A 22,201-nucleotide genomic window follows, 5' to 3' on the forward strand; every position below is an offset into this window, starting at 1 on the left:
GCCTGCACAGCAGGAGGTCTCGAGACATGTGGAGACCCACTCATTGACTCACTGCTCCTAGTGTCAAAGGGTCTAGAAGCAGCCATGCTTACTGACGCTCCTGATACAATGCTCGACATCAATGCCAACACTGAGGAACCAACTTGGCTCCAAAACTCCTCTCTCGTTGAGCCTCTCGGGAAACCTGGGTCCTCTTCTTCATACGAAGACAAAGAACACAGTTAGCAGGGCCCAAGATACTGAGGACACCAAGAATGGGTGTCCTTTCCCGAGATAGTCCGATTGCACTGGATACAGCTCTTCAAGCCACTGGGAATCTTCGTGGACATGAACAGAAAAACTTCATTGGCTAAATAAAACAACTCAATGGTGCCTGAAAAAGGGGCAAAGCATGAAGAAAAAGAAAGAGAAAGACCCGACCAAAGTCAGGGCTTAAAAACGGCCCAACGATAATGAAAAATAAAGAAATCTTAAACCCGGGCAAAATAAAACTATGGAAAATAAGGGATGGGTTTGTAAGGCCAAATTAAAGGGGCCACAAGTAGAAAAAAAAAAGATCGAAAGGCACTAACAGCTCTCAAAAAAAATGGGCGAGGACAAAAAAAACGCACCTTCTCCTCACGCGGAAAAAAAGAGAACTGAGGAGACCGCATTCGCTCAACGGGCTGGAAAGCACTCACATGTGCGGTGGAGCACGGCTCACACTCCACAAAGCTCTCTTTTTTACTATGGCAAAAGCCAGACAGTGCAGCGTGGATCGGCGTCACCTACTTGTGAGAAGATAGAAGCCTGCTTGTCCTCGAGGAATGTGTATTATGGTTTTTAAGAGGATGTATATCAAGTTCCACACTATATGGTCATTACTGGGACAAAATAAGAGATCTTTGCATGCTTCCCTTAAGTTTCATTTCATTGACCTGAAAGGAGTAAGGCATTTGAAGATTTTTGAACTCTCTCCCATGCCAGATAGCTAAAATTTGAGCAGTAAACAGTTTCTTTTATTGGAACCCAATTGCTGGCTAGATTTTCTTGTGGCTACAGACGCTAATGTACTATATATTAATGTCGGGATCAACTTATAGCTGCTTAGAGGCGGCACACAGTCTCCCCTGCTCTGCCTTAGTGATTTTCTTTTTATTTCCTTATTATTTCTTTGTTCTTGGCCCTATGACTTTGTGTATAAAATTTTGATATTATTTTATGATTACTTTTCCTGTTTTTGCCTGTGTATTTCTGGCATTCATTGTGAAGTGAATGGAACTGTTAAAAGTGAAGGGGGAAAAAAAAAAACTTAGCCCTAAAACGTAATAAACAGGATATTAGGTCATGACTCTCATTCACAAATTGGTGGGTGTTACATCTAAATTCACTGCTTTCACACAGCTTGAAATATATTCAATTCAGGCTCCTGAAATAAAAAAAACCATACATGAGCTGGCATGCTCCCTGTTAGCAACCTTACAAAGGGAACCAATAGATTTTGGAAAGAAAGAGGTTTTAGCAAGTTTGGTGCCCCTCACATATACTATGTGCATACTTTCATAAGATTTCAAGCTCAAACTTCTGCTCATTTCTAAGTAATAGCAGCCCAAACCTAATTTAATATTTACTTTCTCTTTTTTTCCCTTGTCCCTTTTTAAGGTTTACAACCGTCACCTTAAATCAGTGGTTCCCAAATATGGTGGCACCCAGGCAGTTAGGTTTTCAGTATATCCACAATGAATTTTCATAAGATAGATTTGCATGAAGTGGAGGCAATGCATACATTCATCGTAGATATCCTGAAAACCTCACTGGATGGGGTGCCTCCAGGATCAGGTTTGGGAACCACTGCCTTAAATTACATAAGGTATAAAGACAGACAGTAACTTCTGGAAATCCACTAGACAATGAAATTAAGGTCCAATAATATATTATAAAACAATCCCAAAAATCAAATAGAAGTGATGTGGTCTAATACAGAAAGTCACTCCCAATATTGTTTCTGCTACTGTTTAATTTATGCATAAAATATTGCTTTATGAAATTAAAAATTATTATAGTGCTAGTTGTATGGAAGAATCTGTCTGGATCTGTCTGAAAAGGTGCAAAATTTATGATCAGAAACCCATTCTAGAGTGGATGAAGACTGAATGTCATTTAATACAGCTTTCTGAATGAGTTGCATCTTTTGTCAACTGTTATTACTGGCTGTAGCTCCAGTGTGTACATTAAAACTCAGTTATACAAAATGACCTAGAACTAAGGCAGTTTCAATTTATATTCCAGGGAAAAGAGAAAATCAAACCGCCCTACCTATATCAGATATGCCAATTACTTTGTGCTCACACTTGAAACCCGGCAAGTCAATTTTCAGTAAAACACCTGGTTAACACTGTATTTTGTTTGCTCTATTTTTTCCAAAACTTGCATCTTAGAAATGTAAAATTATAGCCAATCACTATAATGGAACCACCAAACATTAAAAAAAAAAAATGTTTAGCACAACTCTCCCCTAATACACTGATCAGTCCTTCGCAAGAACTTCATTTAGGAACAATTTTTAGTTCCAGTACCCAAAAATGAACCTTACAATTACTAATAACAATCTACTAGAAGAAAAAAAAATGATTTACTCCCAGTGTCATCTAATAGCATCTCCTAGCAAAATGTTACTTTTCTTGACACAAGTGTGACAAAAAATTTGCTAAGCACTCCCTGAGAGGTGCAGGCATTCACTATGAAATTGGTCAATCAGGTCTGGTGTTTCAGACGAGAAACAATGATCCAAGCTTTAAAAAATAAAAAAAAAGTCAGAGAGAAAAAAAAGCTAATACAAGTTACCTTTACTGTAAGAAAGGCACCAGAAAAAGCCTCTCCAATCTTAATGCTGATTGGCACTACAGCATTCATACAAGGTCTTCGGTTTTTTCATTCTTTGACCCCAGTGCTCTGAAGAGATACTACTGCTTTCCTTTGTATCAGAGTAGCCTTCCTTCAAAAGACCTTTTATAGCGTATTACTGTTTGCTGCAAAGAGTTATAAGTCCTTTTCTATCTGAATAACTTACAACTAAGGAAGAGTTTTGTGCCATTACCTAATTAAACACTTCATCTTTTGTTCTTCAGTCATTCAGTACCAGCTACTTTGACATCAGAAGTAAAATTTCTTACAGAATCTATCATACAGTCAACCCTATGAAGCCAATAAAGTAGCCTCTTACCCTGATGAAGTTAATGTCACACTGTGCAAGACAACATCTGCACACAGACTAATGTCAAGAAATGGTTAACTTAAGCAGTTCCTGTAGCTACTACTACTTATCATTTCTATAGCATCTGCTAGATGTACACATGTACGCATACAGAAGGTACTTTCTCTGTCCCTAGTGGGCTCACAATCTAAGTTGAACATTCCAAGTATTTTATAAATACTAATACCTGGCCCCCATGATAGCTGGCAGTAATCACTGAAGAAGCTTTGTGCATTTGTGTGAACACAAGAAATGTTCTATATGGATTTCTTTACGTGGGTTTAAATTTTTTTTTTTTCACTTTTCCCCATTCTTTTATACTAATTTTGAAAAACATAATAAAAATTAGAGGAAAAACAGTAAATGAAAATTAGAAACACTACTCTCACTATCTTTATTAACAGCATGCAAGCTACGTAATATTACACACATTTAAAAAATATTGGCTCCAATTACTTTAGGCTAAGATTATTACACTGCATTGCTCTGTGATAGTCCACAGAATTTGAGGTTGTACTAACTAAAAAGTAAGCATAAAACTCAATTTTCTTTACAACACTAGTGCTGCATAATAAAGCAGAATACCAGCAAGAACTGAAACTCCCTCCAAAGCCATTCTGCAACCTGAAAATGTATGCTTGTTATTTAAAGTGCTTCTAAACCATTTCCGCATAGAAGCGCTTCTGTGTATGTAGTGTATGCAGTTCAGTTTGGTGAAAATACACACCTCACACATATATGCCAAATGTATTCTGAATTTGGACAATGTTTCCCGTTATAGCTCACAGGAAAAACCACAGCATTGGCCAGTTCAGATTAGTAGCCCTCACTTTTCCTCCCAGCTTGTCAGTAATGTAAACCCATATGTAGTAATTAAAAAATAAAAATAAAAAAAACCTTGATGAAAATATGCAAAACTATACCAAAGGCTACCTGCAAAGTATCTACTTATTTGGATTCCGAGCTGTTTTTATGACCAGTTTCTTAAAAAAAAAAAAAAAAAAAAACAGGTGTGAGGATCAAAAACAAAGGCCATGAAATGGTCTGGGAAACTGCCTATAGAAAGCATGAAAGTAAGTGGCACTACAATACAGAAATCTGTAGGACTGAAAGCCAAAAGTAGTGGGTGACCAGCCATTTCACTTAAACAAGTCAGTTTTCTGTGACTGATCATTCTTCTGGAAGAATCACTAGCAAGGTGCGACAAATGGACTAATCTCCCCCTTTTTTTCCCACCTTAACGGGGTTTTGTTTTGTTTTCTGCTAAAAAAAAAAAAAAAAGAAGCACATCTGCTGGGATTTATAATCAACAATTGCCTTTTTATCTGACTGCAATTTAGCAGCTACCTAATCTGCATTTTTCATTTGATTAAATCCAGTTTATTTACAGACTTCCAAAACCACAGTTGTATGCTCTCTCACTTGCTTCTAGACCAGCAGTTCCCAAACATATCCTCAGGGATCCACACACAGAAAAGATTCCAGGCTATCTAAAATGCATGCCACTATTCACTGTAGTTATCCTGAAAACCCAAAAGCAAGGTAACCCTAGTCTAGACATCTGTGTATGTATGACTATTGCATTAGTTGTTAAGTACTTTCAGATACCTTATGTTACTGTGCACATTTTCATTCAGTTCGGGTAATATCACGGGCCAGTAAAAAGTACAGGACAACCCCTTTACTGCTCTGTGAACAATTTAGGATAGAAGGAAACTTGAAATGATTAGTTACTACTCATACCTTAGCATATGTTGATGTGTTAGAAAAAAATCCTGCTGTAAAGAGCTCCAGAGCAGGGCTTGCTATATAATCAACTTTTACAGCAGTACTCTTCCTAAATTTTTAGTGACTACAATAACAAATCATATACACAGTTTGACCAATGATTTAGAATTCTGCAGTCCTGAAAAGTACTGCATCTATAATGAAAGGTGGCCAGGACTGCTGCTGTCTCTATAGACAATTTTATGCCGTAATTCTTTGGTGCCAGCAAGCCAGGAAACCCAGTGCATTCACTGCCCGCAATACATTGAAATCCTGAATTCTCACTTACATTGCTAGACTTTTCTCAGAAAGGAGGGATACATATGAAGAAATGAATCCAATCTGTATCACTGTAGTTGGGCTGAGCAGCTAAAGCTGTAACAAGCTTGTGTCTAAAAATGTACTTTCAGACGCCTTATTTGAGAATCCAATTTCAAGTGAATCTGTGTTCCGGGAGAAAGGGTAACATCCATTAGCTGGTCAGATAAATCCCTCAGCACTGTCAATTTTGAGATCCCAATGCCAGGGGTTAGTCCACTATGTGAAATGTGCTCCTGATATGATTTCAGATTTTTTGTTCTTCCCAAAAAAAGTAACAGTCCAAATACGACAATACTAATGTGCCTTCATTCCTTACATCCCCAGTTCATCCGTGAAAAAAATCATTTTATTCGACCAATCAACTCTATATGACTTATAGCTGCAGAGCTGCTGACAGCAGCAGGAAGATCATTTGTTCAAACAACCTGTATCACTTTTTGAAATTATGAAAAACAGGTTTTTCTTTTACATCATTATTCTTCTATCCGTTCACTTTGGTGGCTCCCCCCCCCCCAAGACTGGAATAAAGTGGGAGAACCCTATTGGGCTCCTATTAAATTACGTGCACCCCTGGTGTTATCACTCTGAGTAGTGCATGATGGACTCCACATAGTTCCCAGGAAAAAGGCCCGTCACTCCATTCATGACACCTTCGTACCAGCCGTCGTCATTCTTCTTAATGACGTAGATGATGGCTCCTTCCTGGAAGGAGAGCTCATCCTCCTTGTCTTTAGTGTAGTCATAAATTGCCACAACTGTAAAAGAACAAAATGTCAAGCAAAGGAAAAATGAAAGAAAATGCAATATAAAGTTCCTTCGGTTAACATCTTATTGCCCTATTCCATACATTTTATAGGAAGTACAAAATCTGATTGTGTTCCTCAATAAACAAAGGATGTGAACCAGAATTTCAGATGAGTTATTTCCCCCCAATTGCTTGGAGGTAGGAGTTGAGTTCTTCTAGCCTCTGTCAGCATTCCAATATCCAGAATTCCTAGGGTTATGCTAAAGCAGTACCTTAAAATTAGCATCATTAGATGGTGCCAAAAGAACAATTACCAGTGGAAACAAATTTACATCCTGTTACAGGAAATTCATATTCCTAGTAGTCAAGGTGTGACTAAAGACCAAAAACTCAGTGGGTGAATGGATGGGATCGAGATGGCCTCTATTACATCTATGCTTTGTGTGTTCAGCTGTTGACTGTTTCCTGGCTTACTTTCAATAAAGTTCTCCTTTAAATTAAAAAAAGAAAAGAAAACTATGCTCCAGCGTCTGAAAACCTCCCACTGTGAAGAGGAGATAGGAAGAAATTGTCTTAGAACTAAGTTAGCAAAATCCTTGTAGGAAGGTAGCATAGATAGCATACAATGGGCCTAAGTATTAAGCCATGTCATGTGTTTAATGTAGCTTTTAATACATATTAACAGCACGGCACCATATGTTGTGTTAGTGCGTGCCAACTGCTGTGCTGGACATCTAATATAAAAGTTCATACTAGGGGGCATCTTAGCCACTAAAAGCAGCAGATAACATAATGCAGTTAGGCCTACATAAGTACAGCTAACATCATTCTGTGTTATCGGACATGCCATTAATGCATGGTAACAATCGCTGTGTGTTAACAGCATGACTGCCTTCCCAAAGAGCTGAGAATGCCCCCAAATAGATAACACAGGTTTTGTCCTTAATACACTAACTCTGGCTATTAGCAAGCAATTAATTGCAAAAGCTTAGGATAAGTTATTAAAATAGGGCTTTGTACCATTTATGAGAGTGAGGAGGTATTAATTAAATGAAGCTGTACAGGTAGCTTCTTGTAGGGGTCAAACTTTTTTTTGGCCTCAAGCCATGAAAGAGCTGTTCACTTTCCTTTGGAAAATTAAATATAAATTAAAAATGAGTTGACAATAGCAGGTTGTTTACACTGTAAGGGGCACGTGTCATGGTCTCTGAACTTAAAAATACGACAGTGAGTTGTTGTTTTTTTGCTATAAATTGGTTTAAAGAGTCTACTGAAGTCAACACTTCCATTACACTAGTAAGGTTGTTAGTATGTGTCAGATATACTCTGTTTTAAAACAGGCTCCAGCAAGAAACTACATCATAGAGGTGTATACTGCAGTCTCAAATGAATCTGGAAAACACTGACAAGTAATACAATACAAGTGAACATTTGGTGTTCTGGAACAGTATGATCACTAAACAAAATGGTGTCACACTAATGTCATTTAATTTAGTCTCTGAGAAGCCTTTTCAACCTGCTAGGGTATCAATACTCTTTTCTCACATTCCTTTTATTAGCCACAGAACTTAGCAGATCTAAACAGCAATACCATGGAAAAATAAAACGGTTAACATTTCTGAAGGATTACAAGGCATAAACCCACCCTTTTCTAAATAGGTCCTTGGTGCCCAGGGTGGGTCCTCTTCAGCATAGGGATCACTGTATTCTACCACTGCCGCCTCCTCTTCCTCATAATCTTCGGGAGGTGGGGGTGGAGGGGGGGATTCATCAAAGACTGGTTCATCAACAGGTGGTGGAGGTGGTGGAGTTTCAGAAACTAAAAAAGGGTTAAATACATGTGAAAATCAACTCTCCCTTTCTCCAAACAGTAAGTACAAGTCTTAAGTTCTTTCAAAATTATAGCCTTTGACAAACAAACTGCTAAAAATCCTTATAAGGACACCATTTCCGCGGATGAAAATAGCCAGTTAGTTTTCTTGGCTTTCTTCCTCAGTTTTGTTCATAGGTCTTCTTCCCTTTTATTTTTTGTCCAAAAATGTAACATTACCTTGCCATGTATTTTGGAATAAAAAGCTATCATCTTATACTAAAGGCACATACTTGAAGGGGAGATAATTTTATAAAAGTGTGCACAGTGCAAGTCGAGGCATACATGAACAGTAGGCACACTTAGGGGACACTTAGGGGTGGAGTCACAATTTATGTGTTTATTTTATACAACATTCACATACCATGTGAAATATGTGTTAATATTTATACCTGCTCAGGAACAGATGTAATGTCTTCCCCTCCAATCTAGGCATAATTTGTGTAGGATTTGCGTTATATTTTATAAAGCAGTGCAAGAAGCATTTCAGTGAGCAGCTGCAGGGTTCCCATACTGTTGTTGTGTCATTAAGGCATACTCAATGGCATCAGTTTGTGATTTGGATTGTTATGTCATCCTAGTTCGATTTGAGTTGGTCCCTTGATCCTGATATGGAAAGACCTTGGTCCTATCTAATAACGGAAACTAGATGTGGCAAGAGGTGTTTTACTAGTTGCATCCTGATACCATCCAGGGCTGTTCCATGCAAGGGCATTACCTGAGCTGCAACACACTGACAGCCCTTCTGGATGTCTTGCCTGTGGAGACTATGTTACTTGTGAAGAGCCCAGGCTCCTCCAGAAGGCAAGATTGTTACGAGTTTGGTTAATAGTTCTACTTCCAAGACTAGTGCTGGGTATTGAAAGTATTCTACAGCCAGGAGAGGCTAGAATGACATCTCTGCCTTCACACATGGGACAACACACTGGCTGACATTCAACCAGTGGGTGCTCATTTTTAAAATGCTGTCAATTAGTCCCAGATTTTCAGTGCTGGGCCATGCCCGGGTGCCAGCACTGAATATCTGGAGCTAATTATGGTTGTCTTTGCTGCCAGTGCCGCTCCTCTAAGTTTGTTTTTCACCATTCTTCTCATTTTATCACAGTCTCCTTTTTTAAAGTTAAACGCTAACGTATTTGATTTCCTATGTATACTTACTTCAAAGCTAATATCAAATCCGATCATAATATGATCACTGTTATCAAAAGGCCCCAGCACCATTATCTCCCACACCAGATCATGCGCTCCACTAAGGACTAGGTCTAGAATTTTTCCTTCTCTCGTCGGCTCCTGTACCAGCGGCTCCATAAAGCAGTCCTTGATTTCATCAAGGAATTTTACCTCCCTAGCGTGCCCCAATGTTACATTTACCCAGTCAATATCAGGGTAATTGAAATCACTCAGCTCCATCACAGCAGTATGCAGGTACCTGGAGTAGTTTTAGTGGGTGCAGTGTACTTCAGACAAGCGGACCCAGCCCCATTCCCCCCCCCCCTCCCACCTGTTACGTTTGTGGAGGAAACAGCGAGCCCTCCAAAACCCACCACAAACCTACTGTACCCACATCTAGGTGCCCCCCTTTCACCCGTAAGGGCTATGGTAGTGGTGTACAGTTATGGGTAGTGGGTTTTAGGGGGGGGGTTGGGGGCTCAGCAGACAAGGTAAGGGAGCTATGTTCCTGGGAGCATTTTATGAAGTCCACTGCAGTGCCCCCCTAGGGTGCCCAGTTGGTGTCCTGACATGTGAGGGGGACCAGGGGACTACAAATGCTGGCTCCTCCCACGACCAAATGGTTTGCATTTGGTCATTTCTGAGATGGGTGTCCTTGGTTTCCATTATCGCCGAAAATCAGAAACGACCAAGTCTAGGGACAACCATCTCTAAGGATGACCTAAATTTCAAGATTTGGCGTCCCCAACCGTATTATCGAAATGAAAGATGGACGTCCATCGTGTTTCAATAATACGGGTTTCCCCACCCCACTAGGTCCTGCTTGCTTTTCCCTCTCTCTCTCTCTTTTTATTCCCCCTTAATACTAAACTAGATCCTGCAGTGCCTGCTAGAGTCTATCTGTTAATGCTGTGGTACAAAGTTTTTAAAACTAAGGGGCAAAGACTATGGAGATTAGTTGATAAAATTTGCTTTTTTATATTTTTTATTTTGCCTAGCACTAACCTACAAATCCTCCTTTAAACCCCAATCTTTAAGTTCCCAAAGCACAAAGCAAAATAGTGTTTACTTACCAGAGAAATGCTTTGCATATTTTATTTGTGATGGTAAAAACATATGCATTGTTGGTTCACTCGCACAAACACATGCTCATAAAATGTACTGAACTTTTTCGGGAAGCAGGTCAATAGTGTTGTAGGCGGGCCTATTCACCAAGCTACCATGTTGATAAAACGATTAAAAAAAAACACTCTTACTTCTTACTTGTTCAAGCCACTATACTGTACTTATTCATCCAGCGTCCCCCTAGGACAGTGCAGTGCACCCACACTACCACCTTGTCTTTCACTGCCCCTTAGACTAATTCAACTTCCCCCAGGATGAATATTTGGTACATTGAATTCAGATCATAGTAAAATTGTAGATGGCAGCAGATAAAGACTAGTACGGTCCATCCAGTCTGCCCAACAAGATAAACTCATTACATATGTTATGAAGTGATACATCATATGTATACCTGATCTTGACTGATCCTTGTCTTTTTTAGGGCATATACCGTAGAAATCTGCCCAGCACTAGCCTTGTTCTAAAATTTCTGAAATTATCATAGTCCCTGAAAAGTTCCACTCTAGCCCATCCAAATATATTCAGCCTTCATCAGGGCACAGACTGTAGGTCTGCCCAGCAACAGCTTTCCTACCTAATCTCCCCTAAGCTTCTTTGGATACGATCCTTCTAAACAGGATTCTTTTGTGTTTCTCCCATTTCCGGGGAGGGGGAGGCATTTCAGGTATCTACCACCCGCTCAGTGAATAAAATACTTCCTGAGTTGGACCCATTTCAACGTCAATTCATGCCCTCTAGTTCTACCAACTTCCCGTCTCTGGAAAAGATTTGTTTGCAGATCACCTTTGAAATATTTGAACATATGTATGATATCACCCGTTTTGCCTTTCCTCCAGGGTATACATGTTTAGGTCAACAAGTCTCTCCATGTACATCTTGCTACGTAAACTCCCCTGCCATTTTTGTCGCTTTTCTCTGAACCACTTCAAGTCTTTTTACATCCTTACCGAGATAAGGCCTCCAAAACTTAACACAGTACTTCAATTGGGGCCTCACCAATGACTTGTACTGAGGCATCAACACCACCTTTCTTCTGCTCGTTATACTCCTCTCTATGCAGCCTAGCGTCCTTTTAGCCACGTTCATCGCCTTGTCACACTATTTCTTGAGATCTTCAGACACCATCACCCCAAGGTCCCTCTCCTGAGCCAAGCTTACCAATCTTTCTCCTCCTTATCCAGTATGTTTCTTTTGTATTTTTACACCCCAAGTGCAACACTCTGCACTTCTTGGCATTGAATTTTAACTTTAAAAAAAAAACAACCCAACTGAAGAACCTATAATTATTCTTTAACTCACTCATTCTATACATTCATCAACATAACATTCACTCAACCAATGCTATCCCACAATAATAATACTGAAAAGTGCTCAGTTCACTTGTGCGTTTCCCAATGGTGACCCCCATTCTCTTGGGATCAAAAGAAACAAAAGGTTGGGCAGACTGTCTGGGGCCTTGTCCACTCCACATAGTAGGCAAATGCTTGCTTGCAGTCCAAGGTGTGCAAGGTGCTCTTGGCAGGATGGGCATGAGGTTGGGGGAATGTTGGCAAGACAGATGGAACTCCAACACAACCTTTGGCATAAACTTAAGGCGAGTACAGAGGACTACTCTGTAGTGATGAAACTTAATATACGGTGCATCCACCACTAAGGCCTGAAGCTCACTAACTCTACGAGCTGAAGTAACAGCCCACCAAGAAAATGACCTTCCAGGTCAAGTACTTCAGATGGCAGAATTCAGTGGCTCAAAAGGAGCTCTCATCAGCTGAGTGAGAATGACTCTGAGGTTCCATGACACAGGCAACTTTGACATGGAGTGAACAACTAGAGACTGTCCAAAGAAGGGTTTACCCTCTACACACTGATAAGAACTAATTGCACTGAGGTGAACCCCTACAGAGTTGGTCTTGAGACCAGACTTGGAAAGGTGCAGAAGGTATTCAAGCAAAAGCAGGAACTGTGTAGAACTGTAAACAGGATCTAGGGCCTTGCCCTCAAACCAGATAGTAAATCTCCTCCATTTAAAAAAATAACGCCTCTTAGTGGAATTTTTCCTGAAAGCCAGCAAGACTTGGGAGTCACCCTCTGACAGACCGAGAGAAGCAAATTTCTAGGCTCTCGACATCCAGGCCATGAGAGCCAGAGATGGAAGTTTGGGATGTAGAAGAGATTCCTCGTTCTGCATGTTGAGGGTCAGAAAACAGTCTGATCTTCACGGTTCTTCGGAGGATAACTCCAGAAGAGAGTACCAGGTCTTAGAAGGCCAGTAAGGCGAAATTAAGATCATGGTCCCGTGGTCTTGCTTGAGTACAAGCAGAGTCTTCCCCATAAGAGGAATGGGAGGATACGCATACAGAAGACCTGACCCCCAATGCAGGATGACCGCATCTGACGCTAGTCTGTCATGGACCTGAAGCAGGACTGAGGGACTTTGTGATTCAGTTGAGTGACAAAGACATCCACCAAGAGGGTGCCCCACTCTCAGAAGATCTCGTGGGCAATACCCATATTGAGAGACCACTAGTGAGATTTCATAACCCTGCTCAGTCTGTCCGCCAGACTGTTTTTGCCCACCAGATAAGTGGATCGGAGGAACATGCCGTATTGATGAGGCCAGCGCCACATCTAGACGGCCTCCTGACACACAGGGCGTGATCTGGTGCCCCCTGCTTGTTGGTATATTGCAACCTGGTTGTCTGTTTGAATGAGCACAATTTGGTTGGACAGACGATCTCTGAAAGCCTTTAGAGTGTTCCAGATCACCCGAAGCTCCAGAAGATTGATCTGAAGTCCTGTTTCATGGAGGGACCATGCTCCTTCAGTGTGAAGCCATCTACATGAGCTCCCAAATCGAGGAGAAATGCATCAGTCATCAGCACTTTTTGTGGCAGAGGAATTTGGAATGGAAGTCCCAGTGTTAAACTGGATCAAACAGTCCACCAGAGAAGAGAGTGAACAAGGTCTGCAGACACTCAGATGACATCTTCCAGGTCTCCCGTAGCCTGGTACCACTAAGAGGCTAGGGTCCATTGGGCTGATCTCATGTGGCGTTACATAAACTGTGGAAACCATGTGGCCCAACAACCTCAAAATCTGCTGAGCCGTAACCTGCAGAGAGGCTCAAACCTGAGAGGCCAATATGACTAAAGTGTCTGCCCTCAGCCTTGGGAGGAAGGCTCGAACCTTGTATGTACCAAGCAGGGCTCCAATGAATTCCAATTGTTGTGCAGGGTGAAGATGGGACTTGGGGGGTAGTTTATAACGATCAACAGTTTTCTGCATGGACTCCCAAGCATCATCCTCCGACATGCTCTTCACCAGCCAATCGTTGAGGTAAAGGAACACATGGACTCCCAGTCTGTGTAGACACTGCTAGACATTTGGTAAAAACCCTGGGAGCTGACGTGAGGACAAAAGGCAAAAGTCAACACGCAGTACTGGTAGTGATGTGTTCCCAGCCAAAATCAAAGGTATTTCCAGTGGGCTGGAAGTATTGAGATATTAGTATATGCATCTGTAAGTCCAGAGAACATTGCCAATTGTTTTCCTGAATCATGGGGAAAAGGGTGACCAGGGAAACCATCCTACACTTTTCTTTGACCAGGAATTTGTTCAGAGCCCTTAGGTCTAGGATGGGATGCATTCCCCGTCTTCTTTTGCATAAGGAAATACCTGGAATATAATCCCTATCCTTCTTTCCCTGGTGGAATGGGTTCAACCACATGGGTCTTCAGAAGGGCGGAGAGTTCCTCTGCAAGTACCTGCTTGTGCTGAGAGCTGAAGTAATGAGCTCTTGGTGGGCAATCTGGAGGTTTTTGAAGTCAATTTAGTGTGTATCTGAGACAGACTATTTGAGGAAACCACCGGTCGGAGGTGATAAGGGGCCACCTTTCATGAAAAATCTTCAGCCTCTCCCCAAGCAGCAGGTCATCCGGTATGAACACTTACAGCAGCAGTACTCTGCCAGTGCCAGTCAAAAACTCACCCTTTGCTTAGACTGGGGAGCTTCAGGAGCACACTGTTGACTATAACGAGGATGCTGGGGTTGAGTCTGAGCAGGCTTATGATAGGAAGTGACGTATCTATGTCTCTGTGAGTAGTAGGCACCCCTATTCGACTTGCCAAAAGACCATCTAGTTGAGGAGGCTGATGCAGAATACACCCGGCGAGAGAGAGAAGAGATGGTATCAGTATGCTTTTTGATTTGGTCAGCGACTTCCTCAACCTTCTCTCCAAAAAGATTATCCCCTCTTCGACTTGCCAAAAGACCTCCTAGCTGAGAAGGCTGGTGCAGAAGATTCCCGGTAGGAGAGATGGCATTAGTATGCTTTTTCGATTTGGTCTGCAACCTCAACCTTCTCTCTAAAAGGTTATCCCCAGGCATGGGGCAAAAGCCAACCTCTGCTGAATCAACTGTTCCAAGTCAGAAACACACAGCCATGAGAGTCTGCACATTGCTATACTCTGAGCAGAGATCCTGGAAGCCATGTCTAAAGTATCATAGGCATCCCTGGCCAAGAATTCTTGACACTCCTTCTGCTGCTTGGCCAACTGGCGCACTGACTTGAACTGCTCCGGTGGGAGAGAGTCTGCCAAGTCCATCAACTTGCACACTGAGTCCTGCAAATGGACGCTCATAAAGAGCTTGTACGATTGTATATGGGACACGAGCATGGAGGCCTGGAACATCTTCCTCTCAAGAGTCCAAGGTCTTAGCGTTTCTGCCTGAGGGCGCCAGGGCATAGAATCTAGACTTCTGGCTCTTTTGACAGCGGACTCCACCACCATGGAGTTGTGAGGCAACTGAAGCCTATCAAAACCAGGTGTACTGTGGATCCAGTACTGGTGTCAATCTTCTTGGGCATGACAGGGACCAACAGAGGGGACCTCCAGTTCCAGTCGAGGACTTTGAGCACCTCATGGACAGTCACAGCCTCCCTAGGAATAGATATGTAGTCCAGGACCTCGAGCACCTCAGCCATTTGGTTTACAAAAGAAGGGAACGAAAGGCTCTCTGGAGGAGACTTTCTCCTTTCAAGTGGAGGAGGGCTCAGAGGGGATACCATTGACTCTGATTCCTATGAGCATTCTTCATCTGTCAGAAACTCCTCGTGGGAGGACTGAGACTGATGCTGCCTCGACTTTGAGGAGCTATGTTCCCAAGAGGGGCGTCGAGGAGTCGGCTCCCACCTTGACTCCAGCAAAGCTTCCTCCACTGACGATGAGGGGGTACCAGCTTGGGCGGTAGTCAACACTGAGGCCGCACTGCAGGCTGAGGGCCAGGCGGGGCTGCAGTGGACTGGACGGTAGGCTCAAGCACCTCTGACAGCAATGCATCCTGCTGCAAGATGCCATCCAGAAGCTCAGGGAGCAAGGCTCAGATACACTCATCAAGGGCAGCCACCAGGAAAGACTGGAATGTCGGCTCCGAGAAAGGCTGCAAAACAGATGGGGCCAAGACCAGAGTCGGGTCCTGGCTCTGAGACAGGCTGCAGAACAGAGACGGGAGTTGGGTCTTGGCTGCCTGGAGACAGGCGCACCGGCACCTTCTGGATAGAGGGGGAGTGATCCTCTCGGCACCGATGCTTCTCAGGTGCTGAGTCTATCGATGCCCTGGAGGCTGGCACCATGTGATGAGGATGACCATGTTTCTTGGCTTTAACCCGAAGCTCAGTGCCAACGAGGATGGCGTCAAATCCTCATGTCACCTCAGGGTTGGGTCAGATGCTGGCCGGTCCTGGGGCCCTGTCCAGTAGTTGGTGTCAAGGCAGGTGGAGACCCACTGCTGTCTCTCTGGGTCTCGGGGCAGCCATAAGGACCAATGCGACTAATGCCAATGCTGTCTTCAACATTAACGTCTTGATGCTGATGTCAAGGACTTGGATTCAAAAATCTTTTCTCGTTGGGCCTCTCTGGCCAGTTGCATCCTTTTCTTCATATGATGATGAAGGACACAGTTAGCAGGGCTATGGTCGGGCCCTAGACACTGCAAACACCAAGAATGGGTGTCCGTGCCAGAGATTGTCCGATTGAACTGGGTACAGTTCTTAAAGCCACTGGGAGCTTTAGAGAACAGAGATGGAAAAATTTCCAATGCTAAATCAAAAGATGCGATGGTGCCTGAAAAAATGAGCAAGACACCAGGAAAAAAGATGGGAAAGATCCAACTGAAGGCCAGGCCTAAACGCAGCCTAGTGAACAAAAAAAAATGGAAACTTAAAAATTGGACAAAATAAACTAAAAAGGTACAGGAAGAGAAGAGAAAAACAAATGCCCAAAAAGGCACAGTGGAAAACCACAGAAAAAATATCCAAAGGCACCAAAACATGAAGCTTTTCATACCAGCCGTGAAGAGAAGTTGGAGACGCAGTCTTCTCCTCACTGCGGTATAAAAAGAACTGTGGTATCCACGTACAAGCGGGAAGGCACCTGCTCATGCACAGTACAGCATGTCTCACACTCCACAAAAACTCTTATGGCTTATTATAAAGCCTGGACCAGGCAACGCGGTGCCGTGTTACCCATTTGTGAGAATTAATACCCTGCTTGTCCTCAGAGAAGCAATATTAGAATAGATTAAATGCAGGGGGCACAGGGAAGAGAGAAAGCCCTGTGGATTGTAAGATGGCACTCATCTACACTGGTGTAGTCTACAGACCTCCAACTCAAATGGAAGAACTAGACAAGAAATTTGATCAATGAAATTGCAAAAGGTAGAAATGAAAATGAGAGGTGATAATAAGTGACTCTAATCTACCTGATGTGGACTGGAGTATACCAGCTGCAAATCTGGAAGACAGCAGAAAAATAGCTCATGCTCAGATAAATGGTGATAAAACCCAACACGGAAGGGTCAACACCAGATTTAGTGCTCACGAATGAAGAGTGTCTAATGTCAAGGTGGGCATCCACTTGGGCAGCAGTGATTACTACATGGTGTGAATTGATATAAAAGCTAAAGTGAAGTCTACACACACCAAGCTCAAAGTTCTGAGCTTCAAACGTGCTGACTTTGGTAAAATGAGGAAGTACCTGAAGGAGGGAGCTGGCAGGGTAAGAGAAAATAAAGGAAGTGGAAAGACAATGGGCTAAACTGAAAAGGGCTATTAAAAGGACTACTGATCTTTAGGTAAAGTAAATAAGAGCAAAAGGAAAAGAAAACTCATATGTTTCTTCAAAGAAGTAGCTGCAAAAATCAAGACAAAAAGATAATGTTCATAAAACACAGAAGATCAAAAAAGAGGAACAAACAAGAATATTGCATAAAGTTTAAAGAGTCAAAGAATGAAATCAGAATGACAAAGCACGGACAGAAGTAAAAATGGCTGAAGATATTAAACAAGATGACAAAACATTTTTTCAGGTTTACTGGGTAAAGGAGAAAAGCCAGATGTGTAATTACAATATAGTTGTTCCACTTGCATCAAACATACTCATAACAATGAGGAAAAACCTAGTCAGTGCAGCAGCTGCTGAGAAGAACACACTCTCCAAAGGTGTTCCATTAACATTTCTCACCACATGCAGTGAACCGTTGTTTAAATGAGTCCAGAACCACCAGCATGACCCTGGGTCATGTCCTAAATGGATTGATAATACTGGTGGTTCTGGACTCATTTAAACAACGGTTCACTGCATGTGGTGGGAAGCGTTAGTGGAACACATTTGGAGAGTGTGTGCTTCTAAAAGCAATTCTGGAGGATTAACTTTCACGCTGCTCCACTGACTGGGTTTTACCTCGTTTGAGAGTATGGATTGAAGATCTTGGTGATAAAATATGGACACATATTTGACAGTGGGACAGTGAGATGGACAATGCTCAAGATAAGCACAGAGATTTCTACACTCCAGTATTGGTTCCACATTGAGGAAGAGGACTTATGTGGTGTTGTTTTAATAAGAGCATGAGTGTGATGTTGTATGAATATATTTTTGAATTATGAGCAACAATGTGTAGACAGTTTGTAGGTTTTATTCATTTTGTAGAGGAATGTTTTGATATAATAAATATGTATAATTAGTCACAGTTATTATGTTTGATGTATAATCATTAGGGTTATCCTGAACACCTGACTGGCTAGTAGCATGCCAGAACAGGTATGAGAACCACTGCTCTAAAAGATAAGCTCCATAGGTTTGAAGAAAAGGTGACGTGGCCCCTCTTCACAAAAGTGGGAAACTACCGGCCAGTACGTCATACCTCAGTAGTACAAATATTCCAAAAGGATGGACTCCACCTTAATCAGAGTGGGACCAGGCTGCTGGCATCGGCATTTAAAAAGGACATAGAGCAGATTTTAAACTAGAAACGGGGGAAGGCCAACAGTCGCTCAAAAGTGCATGGTTCGGGGTAAGGTATCTTTCAAAGATATCAACAAAACAGGGAAGATAGGGTATCCTAATAGTGAGGTTTCAAAAGAGAGCATAGTAGATAAGCCTGCTTATAATCGAACGAGAAAAACGCCCAAGTTCCGACCTAAATTGGGAGATGGACGTTTATCTCACAAAAACGAATAACGCGGTATAATCGAAAGCCGAACTTGGACGTTTTCAACTGCACTCCATCGCGGAAGCGTACAAAGTTGACGGGGGCGTGTCAGAGGTGTGGTGAAGGCGGGACTGGGGCATGGTTATCACCCGAACAGAGATGGGCGCATTTCGCCAATAATGGAAAAAAGTATGCGTTTGTAGCTAGAATTTAGGGCACTTTTCCTGGACCCTGTTTTTTCACGAATAAGGCCCCAAAAAGTGCCCTAAATGACCAGATTACCCCCAGAGGGAATCGGGGATGACCTCCCCTGACTCCCCCAGTGGTCACTAACCCCCTCCCCACCACAAAAAAATGATGTTTCACAACTTTTTATTTTCACCATCAAATGTCATACCCACCTCCCTGGCAGCAGTATGCAGGTCCCTGGAGCAGTTGTTAGGGGGTGCAGTGGAATTCAGGCAGGTGGACCCAGGCCCATCCCCCTCCCCCCACCTGTTACAATTGTGCTGCTTAATCCTTATTAGTCGTCCAACCCCCCCAAACCCACTGTACCCACATGTAGATGCCCCCCTTCACCCCTTAGGGCTATAGTAATGGTGTAGACTTGTGGGCAGTGGGTTTTGAGGGGGATTTGGGGGGCTCAACACACAAGGGAAGGGTGCTATGCACCTGGGAGATCTTTTACCTCTTTTTTTGTTTTTGTAAAAGTGCCCCCTAGGGTGCCCGGTTGGTGTCCTGGCATGTGAGGGGGACCAGTGCACTACGAATCCTGGCCCCTCCCACAAACAAATGCCTTGGATTTATTCGTTTTTGAGCTGGGCACTTTCATTTTCCATTATCGCTGAAAAACAAAAACGCCCAGCTCACAAATTGTCTATTTTTTGCGAAAATACGGTTCGGTCCGCCCCTTCACGGACCCGTTCTCGGAGATAAACGCCCATGGAGATAGACGTTTTCGTTCGATTATGCCCCTCAAGGTGTCCTTAAGTAAAAATAAAAAACAGACAAAAGATTGCACATTAATACTGTCAAGTACTGAGAATGATGTAAATAGGAACAACAAACATAGTTTGAAATGTCTATATGTGAATGCCAGGAACCTAAGAAATAAGATGGGAGAGTTAGAATATATTGTACTAAATGAAAAATTAGATATAATAGGCATCTCTGAGACCTGGTGGAAGGAGGATAACCAGTGGGACACTGTCATACCGGGGTACAAATTATATCATAGTGATAGGGTGGATCAAATTGGTGGAGGGGCAGCATTGTATATTAACTAGAGCCTTGAATCAAATAGATTGAAAATTCTGCAGGAAACAAAACACATCTTGGAATCACTTTAGATTGAAATTCCATGTGTAAAGGGGAAAAGGATAGTGATAGGAGTGTACTACCGTCCGCCTGGCCAGGATAAACACATGAATGCAGAAATGTTAAGAAATTAAGGACGCAAACAAACTGGGCAACACAAAAATAATGAGTGATTTCAATTACCCCGATATTGACTGGGAAAATGTAATATCGGGGCACGCTAGGGAGGTATAATTCCTTGATGAAATCAAGGACTGCTTTATGGAGCAGCTGGTACAAGAGCCGACAAGAGAAGGAAAATTTCTAGACCTAGTCCTTAGTGGAGCGCATGATCTGGTGCAGGAGGTAATGGTGCTGGGGCTGCTTGATAACAGTGATCATAATATGATCGGATTTGATATTAGCTTTGAAGTAAGTATACATAGAAAATCAAATAAAAAAAAGGAGACTATGATAAAATGAGAAGAACGGTGAAAAAAAAAAAACTTCGAGAAGCGGCTTCGAGGGTCAAAAATTTACATCAGGCGTGGATGCTGCTCAAAAACACCATCCTGGAAGCCCAGGCCAAATATATTCCGTGTATTAAAAAAGGTGGAAGGAAGACCAAACGACAGCCGGCATGGTTAAAAAGTGAGGTGAAGGATGCTATTAGAGCTAAAAGAAAATCCTTCAGAAAATGGCAGAAGGAACCAACTGAAACTAATAAGAAACAGCATAAGGAATGTCAAGTCAAATGCAAAGCGCTGATAAGGAAGGCTAAGAGGGACTTCGAAAAAAAGATTGCGTTGGAGGTAAAAACACATAGTAAAAATTTTTTTTAGGTATATTAAAATGTCACGTATACACAGCAGGAACCTAGATTTGCGAGCCCTTGGGCCACTGCCGCGGAGCGGCAGGAGAATCATCCCAACACAAGACAAGGCAGACCAGAACTGGAACACTGTGGACCGGAGCAAGGCTTCACCTGCACCTGGCCGCTTTTCACCAGAAGTTGAGCTTCTGGCTTCAGGTGACCGGCAGGACTTACCAGACAGGACAGGGAGGCAGGACTGCAGGACACAGCAGCAGGCTGACAAAAACAGGTAACACTAGAAGCACACTGGGTTCCAGGAAAACCGCAGGCAAACGAACAATCCAGAAACAAGCCGGGTCAGGGCAGGCTGTAGGCAGAAGAATAGTCCAATAACAATCCGGGTCTGGGCAGGCAGAAGACTAGTCCAATAAACAATCCGGGTCTGGGCAGGCGGCAGGCAGAAGAATAGTCCAAAAAACAAGCAGAGTAAAAGTCACCAACACGAAAAGCGCAAAGGCACTGCAACAACTCACACCAAAGAAACGCCTCTGAAGAACACTGTTGCAAGGCAACTAGGAACCTTACCAGGTGGTTAATAAAGGCAGGTCACAAGGGAGTTCACCAGGTATGGGTGCTGCTTGGTTCCAAAAAACTCCCAAAACAATCTGGAGAGCTGGAAGATCTGGACCGGACCAGCATATCTTCCGTTACATGGGAAACTGTAAACTATCACTTCGCAGCATTCCACAGGTCTAAACCCCGGGGACCGAGTTGACTGCGAGCCAGGGACCTGGGCACAACCATGACATAAAAGCAGGACGCTGGCAAAAGAATCAGTTGGACCGCTAGATGACCGAGGAGTAAAAGGGGTGATCAGGGAAGACAAAGCCGTAGCAGAGAGATTAAATGAATTCTTTGCTTCGGTCTTCACCGAGGAAGATTTGGGTGGGATACTAGTGCCAGAAATGGTATTCGAAGCTGACGAGTCAGAGAAACTTAATGAATTCGCTATAAACCTGGAGATGTAATGGGGCAGTTCTACAAACTGAAGAGTAGCAAATCTCCTGGACCGGATGGTATTCATCCCAGAGTACTGATAAAACTGAAAATGAACTTGCAGAGTTATTGTTAGTAATATGTAATTTATCCTTAAAATCAAGCATGGTACCAGAAGATTGAAGGATGGTCAATGTAACGCTGGTTTTTAAAAAAGGTTCCAGAGGAGACCCGGGAAATTAGAGACCGGTGAGTCCGACGTCAGTGCCGGGCAAAATGGTAGAGACTATTATAAATTTGCTGGTGACACAAAGTTATTCAAAGTCATTAAATTACGGGAGGATTTTGAAAAACTACAAGAGGATCTTATGAGA

The 22,201-nt window shown here is 42.6% G+C and overlaps 1 protein-coding gene across 4 annotated transcripts in view; it reads right to left on the minus strand.

Moving 5' to 3' along the window:
* ABI2 (abl interactor 2) overlaps positions 1-22,201 on the minus strand; it is a 304,672-nt gene that overhangs the window by 21,039 nt on the left and 261,432 nt on the right. For 3 of the 4 annotated variants that reach the window (XM_030209247.1, XM_030209246.1, XM_030209245.1), the window contains 2 exons: positions 7,711-7,884; positions 1,958-6,075 (listed from right to left, as the gene is read on the minus strand). In XM_030209247.1, the coding sequence (XP_030065107.1) occupies positions 5,900-6,075; positions 7,711-7,884 (350 nt within the window). In that variant the 3' untranslated portion in view covers positions 1,958-5,899. Of the gene's footprint in view, positions 1-1,957; positions 6,076-7,710; positions 7,885-22,201 lie in introns of those variants that run through there. The other variant, XR_003942794.1, reaches the window with a different exon arrangement.

The sequence above is a fragment of the Microcaecilia unicolor genome, chromosome 7 (genome assembly GCF_901765095.1).
Source record: "Microcaecilia unicolor chromosome 7, aMicUni1.1, whole genome shotgun sequence".
Classification (NCBI taxonomy): domain Eukaryota; kingdom Metazoa; phylum Chordata; class Amphibia; order Gymnophiona; family Siphonopidae; genus Microcaecilia; species Microcaecilia unicolor.